This window comes from Pipistrellus hanaki (genome assembly GCF_964339955.1).
Source record: "Pipistrellus hanaki genome assembly, chromosome: 4".
In the NCBI taxonomy this organism is placed as follows: Eukaryota; Metazoa; Chordata; class Mammalia; order Chiroptera; family Vespertilionidae; genus Pipistrellus; species Pipistrellus hanaki.
Window position 1 is genome coordinate 67,839,325 of NC_140506.1, and position 23,979 is coordinate 67,863,303.

The window sequence follows — 23,979 nt, forward strand, 5'->3', positions numbered from 1 at the left end:
CACACCTAGGCTGTATGGTATATAGCCTATTGCTTCTACAAGCCTGGATCGCATGTTACTGTACAAAACAACAGGAGATTAAATCAAGCACTAGAGAAAATGACGCAATGAAGAGATGGAGTAAACACAAGATGTGCTGGCATAACACACTGGTTACAGCAAACTTGTGTTTTCTTAATTACAATTTACAATGAACACTATTTTGTATTAGTTCCAGGTGTATAGCAAACACAGTTATTATCATTTTATTGACTATATTTCCTATGTTGTACTTGACATCTCCATGACTACTTTGTAACTACCAATTTGTACTTCTTAATCCCTTTTCACCTTTTTCACCCAGCCCCCAATCCTCCTCCTCCCCTCAGCAGCCATCAAAATGTTCTCTGTATCTAAGAGTCTGTTTCTCTTCTGTTTGTTTGTTTACTTTGTTCTTTATATTCCACATATAAGTGAAATCATATGGTATTTGTCTTTTTCTGTGTTACTTAATTCTACAATACTTAGCACTAGGTCCATCCATGCTGTCACAGATGGCAAGATTTCATTCTTTTTTATGGCTGAGTAATATTTCATGGCAATAGAGGAGCGGATTTTTAATCTGTTCCTCTATTGATGAACATTTGTATTACTTCCATATCTTGGCTATTGTATTTAACGCTACAGGGAACATAGGGTGCATATATTTTTTGGAATTGGTTTTTTAGATTGCTTTAAATAAATATCCAGAAATGAAATTTGCTGGGTCCAGCAGTAGTTCTATTTTTAGTTTTTTGAGCAACTTCCACATTGTTTTCCATAATGACTACTATACTAATTTGTAATCCATTTATTGAATAGACTGTTTTTACCTTATTGTATGTTCACCTCCTCACCAACACTTGTTGTTTGTTGATTTACTGATGATGGCCATTCTGACAGGTGTATGGTGATATCTCATTGTGATTTTTAATTTGCATCTTTCTGATTAGTGATGTTCAGCTTCTTTTCAAGTCTATTGGCCATCTGCATGTTCTCTTTGGATAAATGGATTTTTAGGTCCTGTTCTCACTTTTTTAAAATATATTGTTTATTGATTTCAGAAGAGGGAGAGAGAGATAGAAACATCAATGATGAGAGAGAATAATTGATTGGCTACCTCCTGCATGCCCCACACTGGGGATCAAGCCCACACCCCAGGCATGTGCCCTGACCAGGAGTTCAACTGTGACCTCCTGATTCCTAGGTCGATGCTCAACCACTGAGCCATGCCAGCCAGGCCCACTTTTTAATTAAATTGTTGGTGTTTGGGTGTTGAGCTGTATGAGTTCTTTATAAATTTTGTATATTAGCCCCTTATTGGATATATCATTGGCAAATAGCTTTTCCCATTCAGTAGGTTGTCTTTTTGTTTTGTTGATGGTTTCCTTTACTATGCAAAAACTTTTTTGTTTGATGTAGTCCCATTTGTTTATTTTTATTTTGTTTCCCTTGCCCAAGGAGATGTATAAGAAAACATATTTTTAAGAGAAATATCAGAGCTTTTACTGCCTATGTTGTCTTCTAGGAGTTTTATGGTTTCAAGTATTACATTTAAGTCTTTAATCCATTTTGAGTTTATTCTTGTATTTGATATAAGAAGGTGGTGTCTAGTTTCATTTTTTTTTTTTTTGCATGTGTCAATACAACTTTCTCATCACCATTTATTGAATAGACTGTTTTTACCGTATTGTATGTTCTTGCCTCCTTTGTCATATTAAAAGACCATATGGTCATCAATTTATTTATGGGCTCTCTATTCTGTTTCATTGATCTATTATATCAATTTTATGCCAATATCAAGCTGTTTTGATTACTATGGCCTTGTAGTATAGTTTAATATCAGGTACTGTGCTACTTCCAACTTTGTTCTTCTTTCTCAAGATTGCTGTGGCTATTTGGGGATTTTTGTGGTTCCATATAAATTTTTGGATTATTTGTTCTAGTTCTGTGAAAAAACGCCATTGGTATTCTGTTAGGAATTGCATTGAATCTATAGATTGCTTTAGGTAGTATGGACATTTTAACTATATTAATTCCTCCTACTTGTGAGCATGGTATACTATGCTTTGATTTATTTCTATCTTCTTCAATTTCTTTCTTCAGTGTCTTATAACTTTTTGAGAACAGGTCTTTTACCTCTGTGGTTATATTTATTCCTAGGTATTTTTTAATGCAATTGTAAATGAGATTGTTTTCTTCAGTTTTCTTCCTGGTAGTTCATTATTAGTGTATAAAAATGCAACCAATTTTTGAATATTTATTTTGTATACTGCTACTTCACTGAATTCATTTATCAGTTCTAGTAGCAAGCAATATATCAGATACACAGTTCAAAACAATGGTTATAAGGATGTTCAATGAGCTTAGAAAAAGAATGGTTTTACTCAATGAGAACTTCAACAAAGAGATAATAAACATTTAAAAAGGACATAAAAACCTTAAGAACCATTAAAAAATGAAGAATACACTATCTGAAGTTAAAACCACACCAGAAGAAATCAACAGCAGATTATATGAAGCTACTGTCCCTCCACAGGAGCTCAGGGCAAATGATCACAAATGAGATTTTGTGTGCTGGCCCTTTAAGAGAGCATCTGAATTTCCAACATTCTCTTGTGTCATCTGGGGAAGGCAAAATGCCTAGTGATTTTCACAGCCAGATGTTATGTGGGTTGCTTTTCCTGGCTCTCATGACCCAGGCTAGGGAGCCCAGCCTGGGGTTGAGACCCCTTTCTCCTCAGGGGAAACCCCTGCAGCTGAGGTATTCCTATGGATTTTCAACCATCACATGTGGGTATGGGCTCAGCCCTTTTTGCGTCTCTTCCCCTCCTACCAGTAACGATATGATTTCTTCTGAATATCCTTAGTCATAAGATTTCTGTTTAACTAATCTTAAGATGGTTATCCAGGTTGATTGTTCTATAATTTAGTTGTAATTTTGATATCGTCCTAGGAGGAAGTGAATGTATAGTCTACCTACTCTCCCACCATCTTGGATCCAAAACTTGTCTCTTTTGTAACTGGAAAGAGTACACTCTAAAATAGTGATTAAGAATATAGCATGACAACCGAAACCGGTTTGGCTCAGTGGATAGAGCATCGGTCTGTGGACTGAAGGGTCCCGGGTTTGATTCTGGTCAAGGGCATGTGCATTGGCTGTGGGCGCATTCCCAGTGGGGGGTATGCAGGAGGCAGCTGGTCAGTGTTTCTCTCTCATCGATGTTTCTGGCTCTCTATCTCTCTCCCTTCCTCTCTTTAAAAAAATCAATTAAAAAATCAATAATATAGTAAACACATAGTTGTTTTTATCATGATCAAGTATTATGTTCTGTATGTGCATAACTGTATGTGTTATACTTTCTATATGACTGGCAGTGCAGTCGTTTTGTTTACAATAGCACCATCACAAATGTGTGAGTAATACATTGCTTGACTTTACAACTGCTATGATGTCACTAGGCGACAGGAATTTTTCAGCTCCATTAAAATCCTATGGGGCCACCACAGTCTATGCCACATGTGTCAAACACAAGGCCCGCGGGCCAAATCCAGCCCGCCAGGCCTTGCAATGTGGCCCGCACCACGCTGTCATCACTGCACTCCGCTGTCAGTTTATGACATTGTCAGTTTATGACTGTTCAGTAAACCATTCGGCCCGCGATTTAGGCTGGATTTTAGATTTTGGCCCCTTCTCTGATTGAGTTCGACACCCCTAGTCTATGCAGTCTGTCGTTGACTGAAACATCATTATGTGGTGCCTTCCTTATGCTTGGTCCTTTCCACGAAGGGTCACAGAGAGTACATTCTTCCCTCACAAGGAAAATGTAGCAAAATGTGTACCAAGTTTCTGCCCAGGGAAACTAGGCCAAGACTTCAAATTCAAGGTTGTCATTGGAGCTGTGCACATATTGATTTGGTACATGCACCAAATACATACTCCCAGAAGGAAAGCAAATGTTCAGCATAAATCACATTGTTTGCTTGGTCTCCACTCAGTGAGCGATAGAGTGGGAACACTCCCCAAACCCAGGTTCCTAGATGGTCAACCTTGCACACAGGTCTTCCTGAGAAGAGCAGTCTCAGGCCTATGTTAACTCTTTTCTGCTCAGAGGTGGAAAATGAAGATCCCAAAACCACATCTGATGAGAACAGATCCTTGAGGGAAAGAAGAAGAAGACTAAGAGGCTCTGGAAGGGTTCCTAGGCCAAGAGGACACCACACACTGTTTGGTTCCCAAGTGGGAAGTCTGCTGACACCCAGGACACTGGCAGGTGGGACTGGTCCAAGGAATGGCTTTCAGGCCAGCTAGGCCTGGTTACTCTGAAGGGATCCTGGGAGTTTTTGTCTATTGCCACCATTCACACGACCTTCAGCTCCCCGGCCCTGCTAGCGGAAGCGAACCCTTGGGGCTTTCCTGGCACCAGCATGTCCTTTAAAGGAAAGGTAAAAGGAAGGGTAGATGAAATACAAAACGTCTTTGACTTTTACCTTTGTCCTGGCCTTCAAGGAAGAATCTCACAGATGTACAGATGATGAAATGGTTGTCACCAAGAGCAGAGTTCAGGACACACCCCTGAACAGTACTTACGAGTCGAACTGTCCTTATGAGGCCAGATCAAAGGGGTAACCTTGGGAAAGAAACCCTGAGCAGGAGCGCCCCAATTTAGTCCTTTTCTCCACTGCCAATGCTTAGTAAGAATCGCCATCTATCTCATGGAAAGTAGAAGGATCCGTTGCTGTGTCAGCTCTTTTTGGAGCCAGTAACCATCACAAATTAACTGTAATATATTTGAAAAATAAAGCGGAAGGGACGTCCTTTTTCCCAGAACAATAAAACGTCTGTTACATAAGCATTGTTTCACTTCAACCAGGGAGTTACAAAATATATCCTAAAAGTTCACGTAAGGAAACAGGTGAGGACCCTGCGGCTACTTACAATTTCTGAGGCATTCCACCTGCCTGGCCCCTCCCGTTCCTGTCCCCCTTTCTCTTTTTGCCTTCCCTACTTTCAGCCACCGGCTTCCTCCTCTGCCTTTCCCCTCATTCCATCACTCCCATCTCCACCGTCAATTAGAAACTGACAGCCATCTCAAAGGACTCAAATAACTGAGAAGTTTTTAAAAAATAATTGAAAAGTTGTTTTCTTTTACAATTTTATTTCTCTGATTACCCAAATGTAAGATACTATCTCCCTAACAGATTATTTCTAATAAAAATTCCAATATGTTTGTATATACATGTGCTTGCATCTCCCACATTAATAGTTTGACTTTTTTAATTGCCTTCAGTAAGTATCCAAAGTTCATGAGAATCAATAAATTATTTTTTATAATTGTACCTTTAGCCCTATGAGAAAATAAATAGTAAATGCTTATTTAGAAGCAGCCTTACAAAATCTTCAAAGTTCTGCCTTAACTATCAACAGCCATAAAGGGAAACCTTAGTTCCCAGAATCAGACTGGGCCGTGGCTTGGCCGCCATGGAAGACACAGTCCCGGCAAAGATCGTCCAGGGGATGGACCTTCCTTTTAAATCTCCAGGTTTAAACTTCACAAAGAGTCAAATTATCTTAATAATTTACTCGTCCAAATAAGTTGACTTGGAAACAAGACAAAATGAATGAACCATTAGTGGCTAAACCTGTCTCCTAGATAATAACTATATCCCATTTAATTTGCCTCCGATGGAGGCAGGGTTTTGGTAAAACTAAAATAGAAGTTCTCTCTGAAAAGCTTTTAAAAAAAAATCCTCAAAAACATAAAAATGTACTTTCCTCACAAATGGCATAAAGAGACTCTAGAATGCATAGTTCATATCCCCTGAAGGTGCTCATCGGGAGCATGCTCAGAAGTGAGCGTGTATGAGCACGAGCGGAACTCGGATCTAAGTCTGTTGTGAAACTAGGGAATATTGGTCTCAGAAGCAAAGTTCCGAGGCCAGGTGGAGGGATTCGGGTATGAGGGTCAACTCAAATATTTAAAGGTTTGTCCTGTGGCAGAACAGCTCTACAGGCCTGAAGAGCTAAAGTGGGACAAATGAGTGGGAAGAGATGACAGACAGTCCGATCATCATAAAAGAGAACTCTGACCCATCGGACTTACCAGAAGATCAGCTGGGCTTCCTAGAACAATCATGATTTCCTTGTAGCCTGAGCTATTCAAATCTGTTTTCTTTTTTTGAATATCTAACTCAGGAGGCTTTACCCTGGCTATACACAGGTGACTAAAATAGTGATGGTTCCTGCCCTCATCCAAGGTGGAGCCTGGTAGGGTGATTTGGTCAGACATATAGAGAAGACGCAAACACACATCCAATTCTATGAAATAAAGGTCAGGGTTTTTCTCCATTTGGAGCGCCCAGATACGGGTTTTTTCCTTACTAAGAATGAGACCACCAAATTAACAGCTTAAGGCTCGCTTAAAGAATATTTAGAAAACTATTGGGATCACGGCATTAAAGTCATAACTGTGGGTCTGCAAAGTACAATAACACACACAAAAAGCCCCAAACCCTTTTTTCTAAAGTGAACTATGCAGAATCAGCCTTTTGCTTTTGCAGTTCTTATAACTCAGAGTTCTATATCTATTTTATGGTTAGAAGATGCTTTTCCTTTGGAAACACGGGAGAACAGTATTTTATAATTAGGAAGGAAACACAAGACTGGTATATCTTTAAGAAAGAAACTAAGGAGGATTTTTTTAAAAAAAATAGTTAACATTTAGTCTCATAATTAAATTCTGTAATGCACAGTTGATTAAGCACAATCTCTTCTTGCTTATGAATTATAATTAGTAAAATTTCTTTTCTAATCACTTTCCTAATCAGCACACTTCAAGATACAATCACTTTGCCTTAATCTCAACGTAACAACTATGATCTTAGACTAGAATCACGTGATTTGGGGAAATGACCTGCCGTAGCTAAAAGGCCTGGCTGGACAGAGGAGAGTGCTCTGGGGAAATTCCCGGTCAGCCTCACTGAACCCCTAGCCTGGCTCCAGGCTATACAGAATTCACAAACATCCTTCATGGAAAATAAACCAGCATTGGAAAAAGCTCATTTCATTTCTTAAAGCTTCTTTTATTACTAAGACTAATCAAAAAAAAAAAAAAAATCTATTAGCAGCCTACAGATGAATCAATGCTAGAAGAAAAAGAACAATTCCAGGACTGAAAAGTCAACAGCAGCAGGAGAGACATGTACTCAGTTTCCTGAGCAAGAGGAAATGTTTTATGGCAACTTCTGGACACGGGTCTGCTTTACCTAGTCCTGAAACTGAGAACTTTGCTATGGAATGGAACGATGATCTTTTACATTATTATACAGCTTTCCAACCATATGACCTGAGTAGTCCATGTCTCTGTGGCTGGCAAGGCTCAGAGCTCCTGAGAGAATCCTGATGACTCCAGGTCTTACATCAGGGACAGACACTGTAATCCCAGCAGGTTACACAAGTGTCACAGCTGTGCTCGCCAGGCATGAGCCCGGCTTCTGGCTGAGCGGCACTCCTGCTGTGGGAGCGTACTGACCACCAGAGGGCAGCTCCTGAGTTGAGCGTCTGCCCCCTGGTGGTCAGTGCGCATCATAGCGACTGGACCACTGGTTGAGCCGTCAACTGTTCGTAATGGTGATTTAGGCTTTTATATATAGGATAGCAACACCTGGCCTGAAGAGATGTGAGGCTGTAAGCAATGTCTGTCCATCTCACTCAGTGGGAATGTTCACACACTTAGTGAAGCTATGTTACTGTGTTGGATTAAAGCTGGGGATAGTCTATAACATGCAGCACATGTGTCATATTATCTTTTGAAAATCCAAAAATATCCCTGAATTCCAAAGCACGTCAGGCCCCTGGGTTTCAGATAACAGCCTGTGGATCTGTGGTAGCTTCAAAATGAATTCCAGGGTTTTCCTTCACTACTTTCCTAAAGGGCCTGAGGCAATTATACGGAATATGTAACTAAAAGGGGAAAGTCACAGGTAGAAATTAGAAGTTCTCTGAGTCGACATTTACTGGGAGGAGAGGGCTTTCACAGAGCCAGGAATTAGGGCAGAGTCTCCCCCAAAGCCCCACAGAAGAAATATCTACCCCTCAGGGGCCAGTTCCTCTTTGCCCTTGACCCCTTTGACTAATACCCTGTTTCCCCAAAAATAAGACAGTGTCTTATATTAATTTTTGCTCCCAAAGGTGCGCTAGGTCTTATTTTCAGGGGATGTCTTATTTTTCCATGAAGAAGAATACGGTACACATTTATTGTTAAATGAAAATAAAGGAAATTTATTACCTGTATATGGTACGGTAGTACGGTAGTTGTCAACACAAACCAGACAAACTGTGAATTCTACATTATCAAGAATTTACTCATTTATTCAATGACAATCATGTCATCATCTTCTGGAACATCATCATAACAATCCAATTCCTGAATTTCCTGGTGAATTTCTTGTGACTCCATTTCTTTCAGAATCAGTGGTCCAAATCTCTCATGTTTAGCAATAGCATTCTGAGACAGCCTAGGGGGGCCTTATTTTCAGGGGGATGCCTTATATTTCACTCAGAAGGAAACCTGTAAGTAGGTCTTATTTTCAGAGGATGTAATTATTTTCAGGAAACACGGTATGTACCCAGAAAGGAGGCTACATAGAGGGAAACCTATCTTTGAATTCAGTGGAAAATTTACCATACAATAAGCAGAGCCTTCACTTTATAAACCAGTTTTCAAATGATTTCATAAAAGTAAATAAAATGATGATTTGATTCCCAAGTTTACCCAGAAGTTTGCTTCTGGAATACTGTATTTTTCTGTGTGTAAGACGCTATTTTTTTTTCTAAAATTGAGGAGCATCTTATACAGGGAAGTCAGCTGAGGAGGGAGCCCAAGGGTGCATAGCTGCCCACACCCTGTCAGACAGGCTTCCTCCAATCACAAGCCTTATTGTTACTGACGTCAGCTGATGCCATAATTGAAGGTGGAGGTGGAGAGTGCACAGATGCAAAAGGGACCAGAGCGTTCTGAGCCCATAAACTTGTCAAAAAACAAAAAGGTAAATACCAGTAAGCAATTGTCTTACTCTGCAAAATTCAAACTGAATGTAAACAGCTATGCAAAAGAGCATGGAAATAGAGCTGCAGAGAGACAATTTGGATCTCCTCCCAGGATGTCTGATCAAACAGTGGAGAAAACAGGAAGAACAACTCCTTAAAATGCAAAAAAAAAAAAAAAAAGAAGAAGAAGAAGAAGAAGAAGAAGAAGGAGGAGGAGGAGGAGGAGGAGGAGGAGGAGGAGGAGGAGGAGGAGGAGGAAGAGGAGGCCTGAAGAGGAAAACCAGCAAGATGTTTAAAATATTGATTTCTTAATTTTGGTTTGGAAAAGTGGGGGGCTTCTTATACATGGGGGCATCTTATACACGGAAAAATACGGTAGCTAAAACAACAGAATTCTAAATATGTGGTAAAGTAATCTTTATGAGTAAACCTAGAAACTTAAGTTCATGTTACTCTTTACATGAGAAAATACGTTCTGAATCTTATAATGAAATACAAAATGCCATTTATAACACATGCATTTCTAAGTTGGATGTTGCCTACAATGTGTAGCATTCTTCTGTCATCATTTGTTGTTCAAGAAATAATAATTACTAGAAATAGAGGCTCAGCAAGAGACAATGACCCAGCCCCCACACAGCTTAGACACTAGGCAGAGAGACAGCAGGAGGAGAGAAAAAATGTAACATAAGTTAAAGTAAACTCACCTTAATGTAAATTAAAGTTACATTTTTGTTGTTGTAATTTTATAGATCAAAACTTCCCTATGATGAGTTTCATCTTATATTAAAGCAGCTTTATATAACAGTTTGACGCACGGAAATATTCACCTTTGAGTAACACAAGTCTCCAAACCTTCGCAAAGATCAGAGAGACTGTCTATATATATATATATATATATATATATATATATATATATATATATCCCCCACATCTGCTCTTGAGAAAGAGGCTCTCTGCGAAAGAACAGTTTACAAGTTCACAGTGGAATGCCAGCATCATTTCCCTAAAAATTAGATGTTCAATAATATTTGAATCCTAAAACAATAGAGCTGAAATTTGTCATTTAAAAAAAATCTACAACTTTGCCAAAAGAGGATGGAATGTTAATGACCGACGGCTGTAGTCCAAATTTTTAGAAAGTTTGTCACAACATTCTACATACCATACCTTTGAAAACAATGGCCTGGTGCTATTGAAGCCCCCAGGTGAAACTGTCTGGGTGGAAATGAAAACACAACAGCGACTTCCCTTGAAGTCAGGAAATATCAAGATTTCAACACAACCCAAGGGAATAAAATCTTGTGTTGGTCCTTTCTGTGATAGTAACATTTAATCGAAGGGGGAGTGTAAAGGGAAGTAAAATGAGTTAAAAAGCCTTACTTTTCCTCCTGAAGGCTCATAGGAGATGTTGAAGGTGCCAGTGTCAATGGAGATGGGAATCTGTGGGTAGAAAGCACATTTTAGAATTACTTGTTTGCGTCAACCACATAATACCAAGGATAGAGCATCAGTCTATGCTTGATGTCAATCTCTGGAAAGAACAACAAAGAAATAACTAATTACCGAATTCAATCATGGGCATATGCAACTTTTTTTTTTTAACATATTTTATTGATTTTTTACAGAGAGGAAGAGAGAGGGATAGAGCGTTAGAAACATCAATGAGAGAGAGACATTGATCAGCTGACTCTTGCACACCCCCTACTGGGGATGTGCCTGCAACCTAGGTACATGCCTTTGACTGGAATCAAACCTGGGACTTTTCAGTCTGCAGGCCAATGCTCTATCCACTGAGCCAAACCGGTATCGGCAGCATATGCAACTTTTATTCCTAAAAGCAATAAGGAATCCAGGGGTAAATGCCAGCCTGGAATTCTTGAGTAACAGGAAAAGGCTTGGAAGGCTTAGCCCTTGTACTTTATGGCGTTATTAACCGGGGAAATTTGGAAAATGTTGAAAGTCATTGACTAGGAAAATGAAATCAATCCAACTGGCCTTGTTCAGTGTCTAGAATTGTTAAGCACCGGTCTTGGCACTGAGAGATTGCAAAGATGTGCAAGACACCATCTCCATCTCAATGGGGAGACAAGCTTGTACACATGTAACTGTAAACCAAGAGAAAAGTAGTATGCAGCATCATGACAGAAACTAACCACTAATATCATGAAATTAGTTTCTCCCTATTCTTAAAGGTCCTTCTATATATTTTTTAATTTTAAAAATATATTTTATTGATTTTTTACAGAGAGGAAGGAAGAGGGATAGTTAGAAACATTGATGAGAGAGAAACATCGATCAGCTGCCTCCTGCACACCCCCTATTAAGGATGTGCCTGCAACCAAGGCACATGCCCTTGACCAGAATTGAACCTGGGACCTTTGAATCTGCAGGCGAGCGTTTTATCCACTGAGCCAAACCTGTTAGGGTGTCTTTCTATGTTTTAATGCATTTAATGATCACAACCACTCTATGAGATAGGTACTATTCTCTCTCCCTTTTCACAGTGAGAAAACTACAGCTCAGAAGGTTGAGAAACTTACCCAAGGTCACACAGCTCATAGGTGGTAGATCATAAGTTTAAATCTAGTGTCCAAGTGTTACTCACCCTTGCCCACCACACAATACAGCATGTAAAGGGATTTTAAGTCTGACTATGGTGGGTTGGGTGGGGGGTGTAACCATTAAATAATGAGGGCTGATGAACTAAGGGAGGGCAATCCCCTCCATTTGTTAAAACATTATTCCGGTCGATATTAATGTGATGATGGTAATCAACAGTTTATACGAACTGAGTGCTTACTATTACCTGCCATGCTGTACTAATTCCTTTATGTGCGTTGGCTCTTTAAATCCCCCTGTAGGATAGATACTACTACCGCTGTTCCTTTCTTTTTCTGACGGGAGGAAATGAAGGGTTAGAGGGGTAGGGAGATGCATATTAGGATTCCCTCATCCTTCCCACCCTGTCCCTCCCAGGTCAGAGCTCTCTTCTATTGCCAAGACAAGTCAAGCTCAGACACGCGCTGCATGCTGGGAGGATATCACAGGCGGTGCCTGAGACAAGGGCAGCAGAGCAGAGACTGTGGGATCACGTAGGGGTTTCATCTAAGAAGCTAGGGACCAAGTCCATTCCCACCAGCTCTCATCTCCTTCGCACTGTCTATTACAGATGTGTACAATATTTTCTCGGGATCTGGGGACCTGGGATTCCACAGGACCAGGCATTTCTTAATCATTTTGGGGGGAAAAGCTGGGCCGGGGAGGGGCAAGGATTTTTAACCTCTGAATCTCCCTCTACTATGTCCCTTATTTCAGAATTTATTATATATATTTTTTGGTATGGAGGAAAGATGAACTTTTAACTTCATTTCTTTGCCTGACTACTGATCAAAATTAAATTCTGATTTTTAATTGGTTCATGATCTTAACACATAGGGAAACATTCTGTGTACATCTGGTTTGCTTTCAAAAGTAGGAGCTAACCCCAAAGAAGCACAAAGCTCATGAGGGGGTAAAGGCACTGAGCTTCACAAGCGAATCTATTTTAATAATTACTCTCTCCACATAAAATTCATTTGAAATTTCCATTTTGCAAACCGGTAGATGTAACATTCCTGTGGGGAAAGTTGGGCTGCTTTTCTTCATCCTTAGAGCTAGTCTGCGTAAGGCAGAAAGTGACATTGCCGTGCCCATGAGCTCCAGGGTCTTTTCCTGAGGCCGTATTCTGCGCTTCAGTGCTGTATTCCATTAATAGCCTCACATTCCAGCGCAGAGCACAGCGCTTGGACCAGAGCCCAGCTCTCCTGACTTTACGTTTGGGCCTTTCAACAAGTTGTGCAGATTAGTGAGGAGGTGCGGGGGTAAAGGGGGGTGGTAGCTTGTGTTTGATCCAAAACAGAAGAAAATGAAGTATCACAGGGTCGTCTCCTGCCCCTTCCCATCACTTAACATCACCATGTCACTTGGTCTGAGTATTTGGTTGTGACATATGAATGTGAAAGTTCTGCGTATGTATGTTTTGTGAATATCTGTCTATTGAGCTCTCTCTCACTGTATTGAAAGCTCACTTAGAGCAAGCAGGTGCTTATTTATTTTTACAGCTCCATCACTCAGAATATAGCCTGGCACACAATAAGCATCAAAGAACAAAAACAAAAGCAAAAATGTTAATTGGAAGGAAGGGAGGAAGGAAAAGAGGGAAGGGAAGGGAAAGGAAGGGAAGGGAAGGGAAGGGAAGGGAAGGGAAGGGAAGGGAAGGGAAGGGAAGGGAAGGGAAGGGAAGGGAAGGGAAGGGAAAGGAAAGGAAAGGAAAGGCAGGGAAGCAGGGAGGGATGAATAGAGGGATAGAAGGAGGGAGAGAGGGAGGGAAGGGAAGGAAGGGAAGGAGGGAGGGCGAGAGGAGGGTAGGAGGGAGGAAGGAAGAAAGGAAGCATGGACAAGCTGTTCAGTTTGTCTCAAATGAAGGATATAGTTATGATTCAACCAAAAGATTGTGAAGCTACTTTGGAGAAATAGAAAGACTTTCTTTGCCTGAGGTGTTGTCTGCATTCCCTTCTCTGGGGCTCCTTATTTGCCAGCTTATTTGTTGGATAATTTTCACCAGTGAATAGTGCTACATAGAGGACAGATTGGAAGAAAAGGTAACAAAATGTTAACAGGAACTGTCAAGAAGGAGTAATAAAATGAAAATATGTAAAAACGAATGAAAAGCCGAAACCGGTTTTGCTCAGTGGATAGAGCATCGGCCTGTGGACTGAAAGGTCCCGGGTTCCATTCAGGTCAAGGGCATGTACACTGGTTGCGGGCACATCCCCAGTAGGGGGAGTGCAGGAGGCAGCTGATCGATGTTTCTCTCATTGATGTTTCTAACTCTCTATCCCTCTCCCTTCCTCTCTGTAAAAAAATCAATAAAAATGTATTTAAAAAAAAAAAGAATGAAAAATCAGAAGAAAAATAAATAAAAAGTATGCAATGCGTGATATAAAGAAAACTGTCACATGCAGAAACTACTTTAACAATTAACTACAACTGTAACTGCTTGGAAACAATGTGATCATTGCTCTACACGGACTGTATTGTCCAAGCACCCCGCGGGGAGGAACATGGCACGGGCCTGTCCAGGGTGTGAGGAGCAAGACCAGCCCTCCTCGGGCGAGGTGATCATCAATTCCCAAAACACGAAGAGGAAGTCACTGTGTGCCTGCTGCTCTGAGGGACCACGGAGACCCCATAGCTTTGAATTGTTGCCTGTGGGTTATAAACAGTGCTTCTGGGATGTGCTCCGAAGCTGGACCGTCTAGGAGTCAGGGGACCCGCCGGCCTGTCTCCAGCACTTGCCGTCAGCTAGCAGACAAGTGACGAGGAGCATGAGCCCAAGATTCCCGTTTTCTAGTTGGTGGGGTGGGGGTGAAGGCGTGTGAGTTATACTTCCTTTTCATTCACTCTCTTCCTTTCCCCTGCAAGTCACAAAAGAAGACCAAGTGCATTCAACATTAGAATATCTCAGGTCAACTCGGGTTCCAGGGGAGTGTGGTTGAGAAGCAGTGGTTGGAAAAAACCACCCAGTGACACATTCATTCATCCTTTCAACAAGTATTTCCTGAGCGTCTAACACGAACCAGCACTGCGGTGAACAGGACAGACACGCCCCCTGTTTCTGCAAAAGTTCCGTTCTTGTAAGAGAGGACAGATGATAACCAAACGGACACAGCTAACAGCTCTGTGAGACCATCTCCCACCAGCCTTCTCTTCCCGCCTCCTGCTCCAGGCACAGTGGAGAACAGGGCCGTCTTGCGACCTGCCTCCTCCTCCTCCTCCTCCACCCTCCTCCCTCTGGCTGCCAAGCCCTGTGATCACACCTCACGTGGCTTCTTCCTTCCCCCCATTCAAGCTTCAGCCGAGCTGTCACCTCTCAAAAAGGCCTCCCTCTCCTTACTGTGTGAAACCGGCCTTCCCCCCACTCCCTGGCTTTCTGGTTTATTTCTTTCGATCTCTTGTCTGTCAAAACTGTGTTCTGCGCTTGCTTTTTACATGTTGGCTCTCTCCTACTAGAACGCAAGGGTTCCTGCAGAATGGGTTTGGTCTGTTTTGTTCACTTCTGTATCTCAGGCACTTAGAACGGAGCTGCTAGAAAATGCCCATGGACAAACACCCATAGTCTGAGGGCGGGACCTGTTACTCGCACTGTGATAGCTGGACCCCAACGACGGTCCCCAGGGAACTACACTCCTGTATTCCCGCCTGGCCTTGAGCCTGGGCTGGCCCAGTGGCTCACCTGTGACCAACAGAATACAACAGGGTGAAACTGCCTGATGCCCACGTCTACCTCTTAGAGAGCCTCGCACGGAACACACGCTGTGGAGGAAGCCAGACACCAAGTCAAAGGTCTAATCACACTGAGCCCACCATGCGCTAGGGAGGCCTAAGCTAGCCATTCGGGGAGGCTAAACTGCTCAGCAAGTGCCCAGCTCCGCCAGCCCTCCCAGAGAGGGGAGTGCACAGCCAGCTCCGCCGAGTCTTCAGATGACTCCCACCCAGGGTACCATCGGGCTGCTACTGCCATGGTGACTCCCAAGTAAGAACCACCCAGCCGAGCCCCATCAATCCATCACACCATGAGAGAGAGAGAAAATTATTGTTTTAGGTCACCAAGCTTTGAAGTGGTTAGCTTTGCAGCAATAGATAACTGCCAAAGTGCAGCTCTGTATTCCACCACGTCCTTCCCTGATAATGTGATGTGTGTATCTGAGGGTCCTGGGCTCTCGCCCCCCCACACACACACAAACACACACACACACACACACACACACACACACACCTCTCTCCCCTATAAGTCATTGTCTCTGACATTAACAAACCTGGCTTTGTTCTGTTCACTCTCTTACGCCCCTACAAGCACCCCCCTGGAAGTCGGGAAAGCCAGGCCTTCATCCTCATGGGACGCTGTAATTCTAGTCAAGTCACTCAACTCTCTGAAGCTCAGGCTCTTTTCTGAGGAAGGACAGTGAGGGCTGGATTTTTTAAATTTTGTTTAGTGTGTGGCAGGCAACCCTTTCCCCTATCCTCATACAGAAACTAAAACAGAACGTAAACATATGAAAGAGGTCCTAGCGGAAGGCATCTAACTGAAGCGGTTAGTATGCTGGATTAGTGGTTAGAGGTAGGCAGTGAGTCCGAAGACCTTATTTCAAACAAAGCTCTTGCCCTCACTAGCTCAAAGAGCCCTGGATTCCCTCAGAGTCTGGTGGGGGGGAAATCACAGTACTGAATGGTCTCAGAGGCCTCCCCACTTCACATATGATCTATGACATCCATACAGAAAATAGACATATATTTTAAAACTTTGGGGTAGATTTTAACTTACTGTTTATATGCCATCATTTATTTAATTAAAAAAATACATATTGAACTAGAAGAGTTTGTACTGCTTCTGCTTTCTCACAGAATCAGACTTATTCTAGTGTTTCCCAGCTACCATCTGCCCCTAGACCAGTCAGCCCTTGACATCTTGCCTATTCTTCCCAACGCAGGTGTAAGCTTAGTTCTTGCCTCTTCCCTGGAGGGAGATAGAGTACATGTTTCAGATTTCCCCATCTGGCTTGGGGAAAAAGTGGTGCAGAACTATTCTATTTGCTTTTTTTAAATATATTTTTAATTGATTTCAGAGAGGAAGGGACAGGGAGAAAGATAGAAACATCAATGATGAGAGAGAATCATTAATCGGCTGCCTCCTGCACTCCCCCTACGGTGAATTGAGCCAGTAACCCAGGCATGCGCCCTTGACCGGAATTGAACCCAGCTGGGATCCTTCAGTCCACTGAGCAAGACTGGCTAGGGCCTATTTGCTTTTTTTTAAGTATTGTTTTCAAAGTTTCCACAGTCTTTTATAGAATCCCATCCCAATGTTTATTCATTGGGAAACTTTCTTTCACATTTGACAGAAATCACTCAAGAAAGGTCCCCTTCATGTAATGTTTCTCAACTTTCATTCTCACAATGTTTTTTAAAGTTTTATAATTAAGTTCTTCAGTGTTACCATATATAGCTATCTTCTGAACTCTTCATTTTTCCCCCCATTTCCTCCTTTGGATGTTGACCTTAATTTGTAAACAAGGATAATGTGATGAGTCTTCCTGGAATTCTCTGACTTATGACAATGTATGAAATATTATGCATAGTTAAACTATTACTGAGCTTCCCAGGTTCCATCTTGATAAGAGCATCATCTTCTAAAACATGTCCTTAGACAATATGCATTACCAGTATAGGCATGTGACAACACTTTACGTGCACTTATAGTGGCTAACTAGAGGCCCAACGCACGAAATTTGTGCAAGAGTAGGCCTTCTACCCTAACCGGTTTGGCTCAATGGATAGAGCATCGGCCTGCAGTCTGAAAGGTACCAGGTTTAATTCCAGTCCAGGGCAATGTACCTTGATTTCAGGCACATCCCCAATAGGAGGTGTGTAGGAGGCAGCTGATTGATGTTTCTTTCTCATCGATGTTTCTAACTATCTCTCTCCCTTCCTCTCTGTAAAAATCAATAAAATATATATTTTTTAAATTATATATATATATATATATATATATATATATATATATATATATATATATATATATATTTTTTAAAGAGTAGGCCTTCCTTCCCCTGGCTGCCAGCACCGGCTTTCCTCTGGCCACGGGCAGGCACCCGCGACCCAGGCTTCCCTCGCAGTCCCGGCTTCGTCCAGCAGGATGTCTGGAAGGACATCCGGTCTAATTAGCATATTATGCTTTTATTATTATAGATAAGTACATAATCTGCCACGTGTCATAAATTAGGTAACTACTTAACTATATATTACAACCTTAGCTCCACTCAAATCTCCAAACTCATATTTGAACTCTGCCACCGGGACTACAGACAGATGCATAGCGTATATGATCAATCTTAAAAAGAGACCAATATTTGATCAATATTTTAAGCTATTAAAAGAAAACCCCTGCCTCCTGAAAAGCCATGCTTGAGGCATGCATTTTCTACTGGTCTGCTTCAATAACTGCAAGAAAATACCAGCCGGGACTACTTTTGATATTAGAAATAGAGGAAGAAAGGCAAAGGTTTTTTTATTGGGGCAAAATCAAAGAGCCTCCGAAAATGTATTTTAGACATAATGTTCAGTCTCTATTTTCTCACACAACAACGAAGTTTCTCTCACCGTTTGCCTGCTGCTGCCTTTTAAATATGGCACTCCATTTTATTGTATAATAACCCCAAGAATAAACAAATTGGGAAGCTGGTTCACAATGTCTTTTCACTTTAGGCAAATGTCACTGTGTAAAATAATGGCCTTCACTTGCCCCTTTCTGACTCCTCCCCACTCCAGAAAAGGACTCTCTGCTCTTTCCCCACAGGCTCCTTCCCACTCCCCAGCCTTCCCCTCCTTTCTCACTTAAAATCCTACTATTGAAGTCCTCATCCCATACACCAGTGTTTCCCAAAGTGTGTACGCGTACCCCCAGGGGTACGGGAAGAGTTTGGTGAGGGTACGTGTTGCACCGGAGTTTGGTGGGATATGCACTGCACTGTGCTTAGCTGCGCCTAATTCTACGTTCTCATGAGTACAAGGGGTACTCAGCGTTATGAAAATTATAGAAGGGGTACACATATGTCAAAAGTTTGGGAAACACTGCCATACACTAAAGAACAGATTTCAGGGGAATTGAAGCGCTTATTTTTAAAATATATATATATTTTATTGATTTTTTACAGAGATAAAGGGAGAGGGACAGAGAGTTAGAAACATCGATGAGAGAGAAACATTGATCAGCTGCCTCCTGTACACCTCCCACCGCGGATATGCCCACAACCAAGGTACATGCCATTGACCAGAATCGAACCTGGGACCTTTTGGTCCCCAGACCTTGGCTCTATCCACTGAGCCAAACTGGTCAGGGCTGAAGCACTTATTAATTGAGGTGTAAGCCATGCTGAGGAACACTTGCCCTAACTCATGCGGTAAAAGAGGCCTGACCATGGTATGTCAAAGGTTAAACATAGGACTACCATTATGACCAGGAATTCCATTCATTGGTAGTAGCCAAAAAGCAGAAACAACTTATCAATAGATTAATGGATAAACAAATGTACATATAATGGAATGTTATTTAGCATAAAAAGAAATAGCACATGCTACAACTTGGATGAACCTTGAAAAGGTGAAATAAGCCAGACACAGAAGAAATACTATTGTCTGGATTCACTTAGATGAGGTACCCAGAACAGACATATTCATAGAGACAGAAAGTAGAATAGAGGTTATTGTTGAATGGTACAGAGTTCATGTTGGGGATTTTTTTTTTTAAGTTTTGGGCATAGATAGTTGTGATGATTACACACAATGTGAATGTACTTAATGCCACTGAATTATACCAATGGTTAAAATGATAACTATTACATATATTTTACTGCAATGAAAAAACTACCTGAGGGCAGAAAAGGTCAGTTCTGGCTTGAGTTCTGTCGTGGGGACGGCGTGGAGGGCACCTGAGAGTGAAGGAGAGAGTGGCTACCCAGAGTTTGGGAGGGTGACAACCTCTTCTGAACGCCAAGCCCATCCCCACCCTGAGGAGGGGGTGGAGCTAGAGAAAGGATGTGGAGGCTGAAGCCATAACGTTCCCAGGAAGAGCCTGCACTGGGTACTGATGAGCGTGGGCTCCAAGCTTCCAGAGCCTTCCCCGGCCGGCCGGCCCAGATGGGCTCCTGCAGGAGGGGCTCAGTGGTCGGGAAGCAAAAACCCAAACCAACCAACCAACCAAAGGAAAAAACAGGAAAACATAGAGAGAATATTTGTAGAATTTTTACATAAAACATTTTTCATTCACTTATTTGTCACGTGTTGTGAGAATCAATTTTGGACCGAGGAGGCTATAAAAATATACTTCTGTTTTCTAATGCTATAAGCTAGTCAATGGAGAGGAAATAAGAAAACTTATTGATAAGTTTTGAAGGACATGCGTCTCCGAAACATTTGAGGTTACTTAGAAGGGCTAGTTTTTCTTTTATGTGTGCGTGCGTGCGCGCGCGCGCGCGCACACACACACACACACACACACACACACACATATATATATATATATATATATATATATAAACACTATGGTTGCATAGTCTTTATAATTACTCTTTAAGTCTAAAATTAATGTTAAAAGAAAAACGAAGGACTGCAGCCCCAGAGCAAAGAGTTAATAATATTTCCCCGCAGCCATGTCATGCTCTGCTATTGCCACTTACAATTGTTTTAGAGTTGGGCTTCCAACAAGTTATTCTTACCCTCGGCTGCTCTGTAACAGATCTGAAGACCAACAACACATAAGCTATTTGCTATATAAGGGAATGCTTAGAAGAATGCCTGGAACGTTTAGCTCTCAGAAATGTGTTCAGTGAACAAATGGATGCTTCAGACAAACCCAGCAGGTCAAAACCTCACCGAGAGGCGAGGCGGGAAGCAGAGGCATTCGTTGTATCGGCTGGGTGCATAAAACCTAAGCTGTTAGGAGCTTTCGATGTAAGCTTCTCCTCCACAGAGCTAGGAATGGTCAACCGGACAACCGGTGGAAGGCAGCCGCCTCTTACTGCCTTTGCCATTGAACTAAGTAAGCTATTGCTGAAGGCCCTGGGAAGCGCTCCTCAACCAGGCACTATCCCATGTGAATAATTTAGGCCAGGACGTAGCCAGCCCACACAGCGCATCTGTGGGAGCGCCTCCCTCAGTCGTATCCATTTCCTGCGCCTGCAGCTGGCTGGTCACCTGTCAATCCCCTCGTGACGGTGCGGGCTGCAAACAGCCCCTCTGAATCAGGAACTTAACTACAGAGCAGGGTGCCTCCCCAGGCCAATGTCTCACCTGCTGGGCCCATCATTAGCTGCCTCCCCAAGAAAGACTAGTTCCACAGGTTTCCTCTTCCTCTCCCTCCGCCCCTGGGGGCGGGGAAGGAGGCTGTCCTCCGCCCGGCCCTCCTCTTCCCTCCCCCGCGGCTCTGCCCCGCTCGCTCGGGCCAATCGCGGCCGCTCGGACGTGTCCAGGTTGGCGGCCTGGATGCGCGCGGGGCGCGGGCGGCGGGCGCGGGGGAGGCGGCCGGGGCTGGGCCTGCTGCGCCCCCGAGGGCGGGCGGCCGCCGCTGGAGGAGGACCCGGAGGCGGGACGGAGGCGCGCGGAGGGCTGAAGGTGCCCTCCGGCCGCGGCCCCGATGACCGAGCTACAGCCAGATGCGGACGACGCCAAGCCTGCCAAAGTGCCCGGGAAGAGGGAGAGCAGAGTGGGCTCAGCCCAGTGAGTATTCTCAGCCCCGGCCCCGGCGGGGGGAGCGCGCGCTGCCCCGACCTCCGCGCCAGGGGCGCGTTTGGGGTGCAGAGAGTTTGGGGAACTTTTAGGCGGACGGGCTGGAGGCTGGGGCGCTCTCTGGGCGCCCGATCTCTCTGGTTCTCCGGCTCTAGTTGGGGAGGAGAGGCAGGGCAGCGTTCCGGGAAGGTCCTGGGGCTTGCCGTCCGGAGGGGATGTGCGTTCTTGGAGCAGAAAGTAAAGGCTGGTGTTCGGGGAGCCCCCCGGGAGGGCTGCGGCACCCATCCGGGTCTCTGAGCCCCGTAGAGAAGCGGAGAGCTGACATGTATTCCACTTGTCCCACTTCTTCGTGGCGCGGGGGACCATGCAGCTGTCTGTGGATGTGACCGGTTGTTCATTTCACGGGGAGGTGTATTCGCCATTGGATTTAGACTTTGAGGGTGTCTTCTTCCCCACACCCCCCCCCCCCCCCCCAGTCCCTCACTCTTTTCCCCTCAAGGGAGTGGAAAATAGTGGAAAACATGAATTATGCTTTATCTTCCCCCTCCAAGGCTGCCTGCCTTTGGTTGGGTACTTGACACAAACTTGTTAGACACTTTTTTTTTTTTTTTTTTTTTTTTTTTAGAGAGAGAGAGAAAGGGTGTAGAAGCTGCCTGGAGGAGTACAATGAATATCTAATAAAACACCTCAAATATCGGGTTGGGACTCCTCCTAGAAGATTACTGTGCATAATAGGATTTGCACATTGTTTGACTTACACGCTCTTCTGGTTTAAGAAACTGAAAACTCAAATATTTTGGTCTCAGGGATTAGCTTTCTGTAATGAAACTTGTCTTTGCCTGCACAGCTTTTTTTTTTTTTTTTTTTTTTTTTAATCCCAGAAGCATGATTATTTACATGATTACTATTGCCAGACGTTCCTCTAAGAAGGAAAAGAATCTTTCGGCGTTTGCTTAGCATAATTAAATGACGTTAAGATAAATATCTGAATACGGTATATATTAAGATATATCTAAATCAGCCCAATTTTAAAAACGGTACCAAGCTGCTGGGTATTACCAAAAATGCTTTATTGATACTGATATAAAAAGAAGATAAAAAAAAAAAATTTTTTTAAATCCTCCCCTTAGGATAGATTTATTGATTTGGAAGAGAGAGAAACATCAGTGTGAGAGAGGAACCATCAGTTGCCTCTGTACACTCCCTGGCCAGGGAACCAAACCCGCAACCGGGAGTTGAGCCCAAAGCCTCTTTGGGCCAGCCGATGGGCCACTCGGCCCCGCGCAGACGGCAACTCACTTTAATGAAGATTCGATCTCCATCAGTCACTATTTCAGCATTGGCTAGTTTTTAAAATTCACAGCCTGGCTCCACCCACATAAAGTCTTCTGTTTAGAAAAGCATATTTCATCTGTGTGTCTGTTGACGTTTGGGCTAACGTTTTGGAAGAATAGCTTTATTAGCCGCTTTCGTTTATTGTTTCAAAGACTTTGGTCATCTGATACTTGTCGCTTTCTTTGACTGTTCTCTCCTTGGCCTTCCCAACATTGTCAGCTTAAGCTGATGTTCTTTACTCTTTATGTACAAATCAATGATGGAGGAAACTTGCTATTGGTATAACCTTCACAAAATGCTTTTGTTTTCTCACCCCAAACTCTGCTAACAATTCAAGTTCGCCCGGGGGTGTGGCTCAGTGGTTTAGTGTCAACCCCGGAACCAGGTGATCACAGTTCAATTCCCAGTGCGGGCACATGCACGGATTGCGTGGTCCATCCCCAGTGGGGGGTGTGCAGGAGGCAGCCAATAGATGATCCTCACCATTGATGTTTCTACCTCTCTCTCCCTCTTTCTGAAATCAATAAAAATATATTTTTTAAAATTCGAGTTCAACAAAAAAATGAACTCTCAAATGTTATCTATTTCCTTTGCACTTAATCATTCTTATATACGTTACTTCTCCGAAGAGGTACTGTGGATAGTCGTATCACCATTTCATAGACGTTTATAGGTGACAGGAGTGGTGAGTAGCACAAGCAAGACTGGAACCCAGGACTTTGAACTGCGTAGTTACACAAAGTAAAATGACTCAAGTCTACACAAATAGCTACTGAGTTTCCAAATCTTCATACTCCTAGTCATCTGGAGACCCAGTGAAGGAGATTGTTTTGAATGTTTGAGAAACATACTATAGCATTTGGACTAATTCTCTCAACTCAAAATGCTTCAGATGTTGGGAAAATACTTTTGTTGATGATAAGCGTTGAAGCTCAAGGTCCCAACATAGCGCTTCCTTTGGAACAGCCAGTTTCAAATTCATTTCAGTTCAACAAATAAAGGGGTACCTCCTATATGTTCAATAACAGTGGGGAACACAGGGATGTCTGTGACATGGTATCTGCCTGCGGGAACTCCCAGGGCAGCTGTGAGAGGAGGCACACCGGGATAGGACTGCCCTCCTAGGGACTTGGGTGGTCCTGTCACATCACACACACAAACGAGATGCTATTAAAACGTTTGGGCTATTGCAATCGCCACAGTTAGGATGTTTATCCCTTTGGCAGTCCTTGTTAAATTTCTTTTTATTTGTT

At 42.9% G+C, this 23,979-nt stretch overlaps 1 protein-coding gene across 2 annotated transcripts in view; it reads left to right on the forward strand.

The window, feature by feature from the left end:
• The window catches only part of GRAMD2B (GRAM domain containing 2B), a 93,684-nt gene that overhangs the window by 13,830 nt on the left and 55,875 nt on the right, over positions 1 to 23,979 (forward strand). The window contains exon 1 of one of the 2 annotated variants that reach the window (XM_084881399.1): positions 21,163 to 21,382. The exons of the other annotated variant lie outside the window; for it this stretch is intronic. Coding sequence (XP_084737525.1) covers positions 21,300 to 21,382 — 83 coding nt within the window. The 5' untranslated portion in view covers positions 21,163 to 21,299. Of the gene's footprint in view, positions 1 to 21,162; positions 21,383 to 23,979 lie in introns of those variants that run through there. 2 annotated transcript variants of the gene reach the window in all.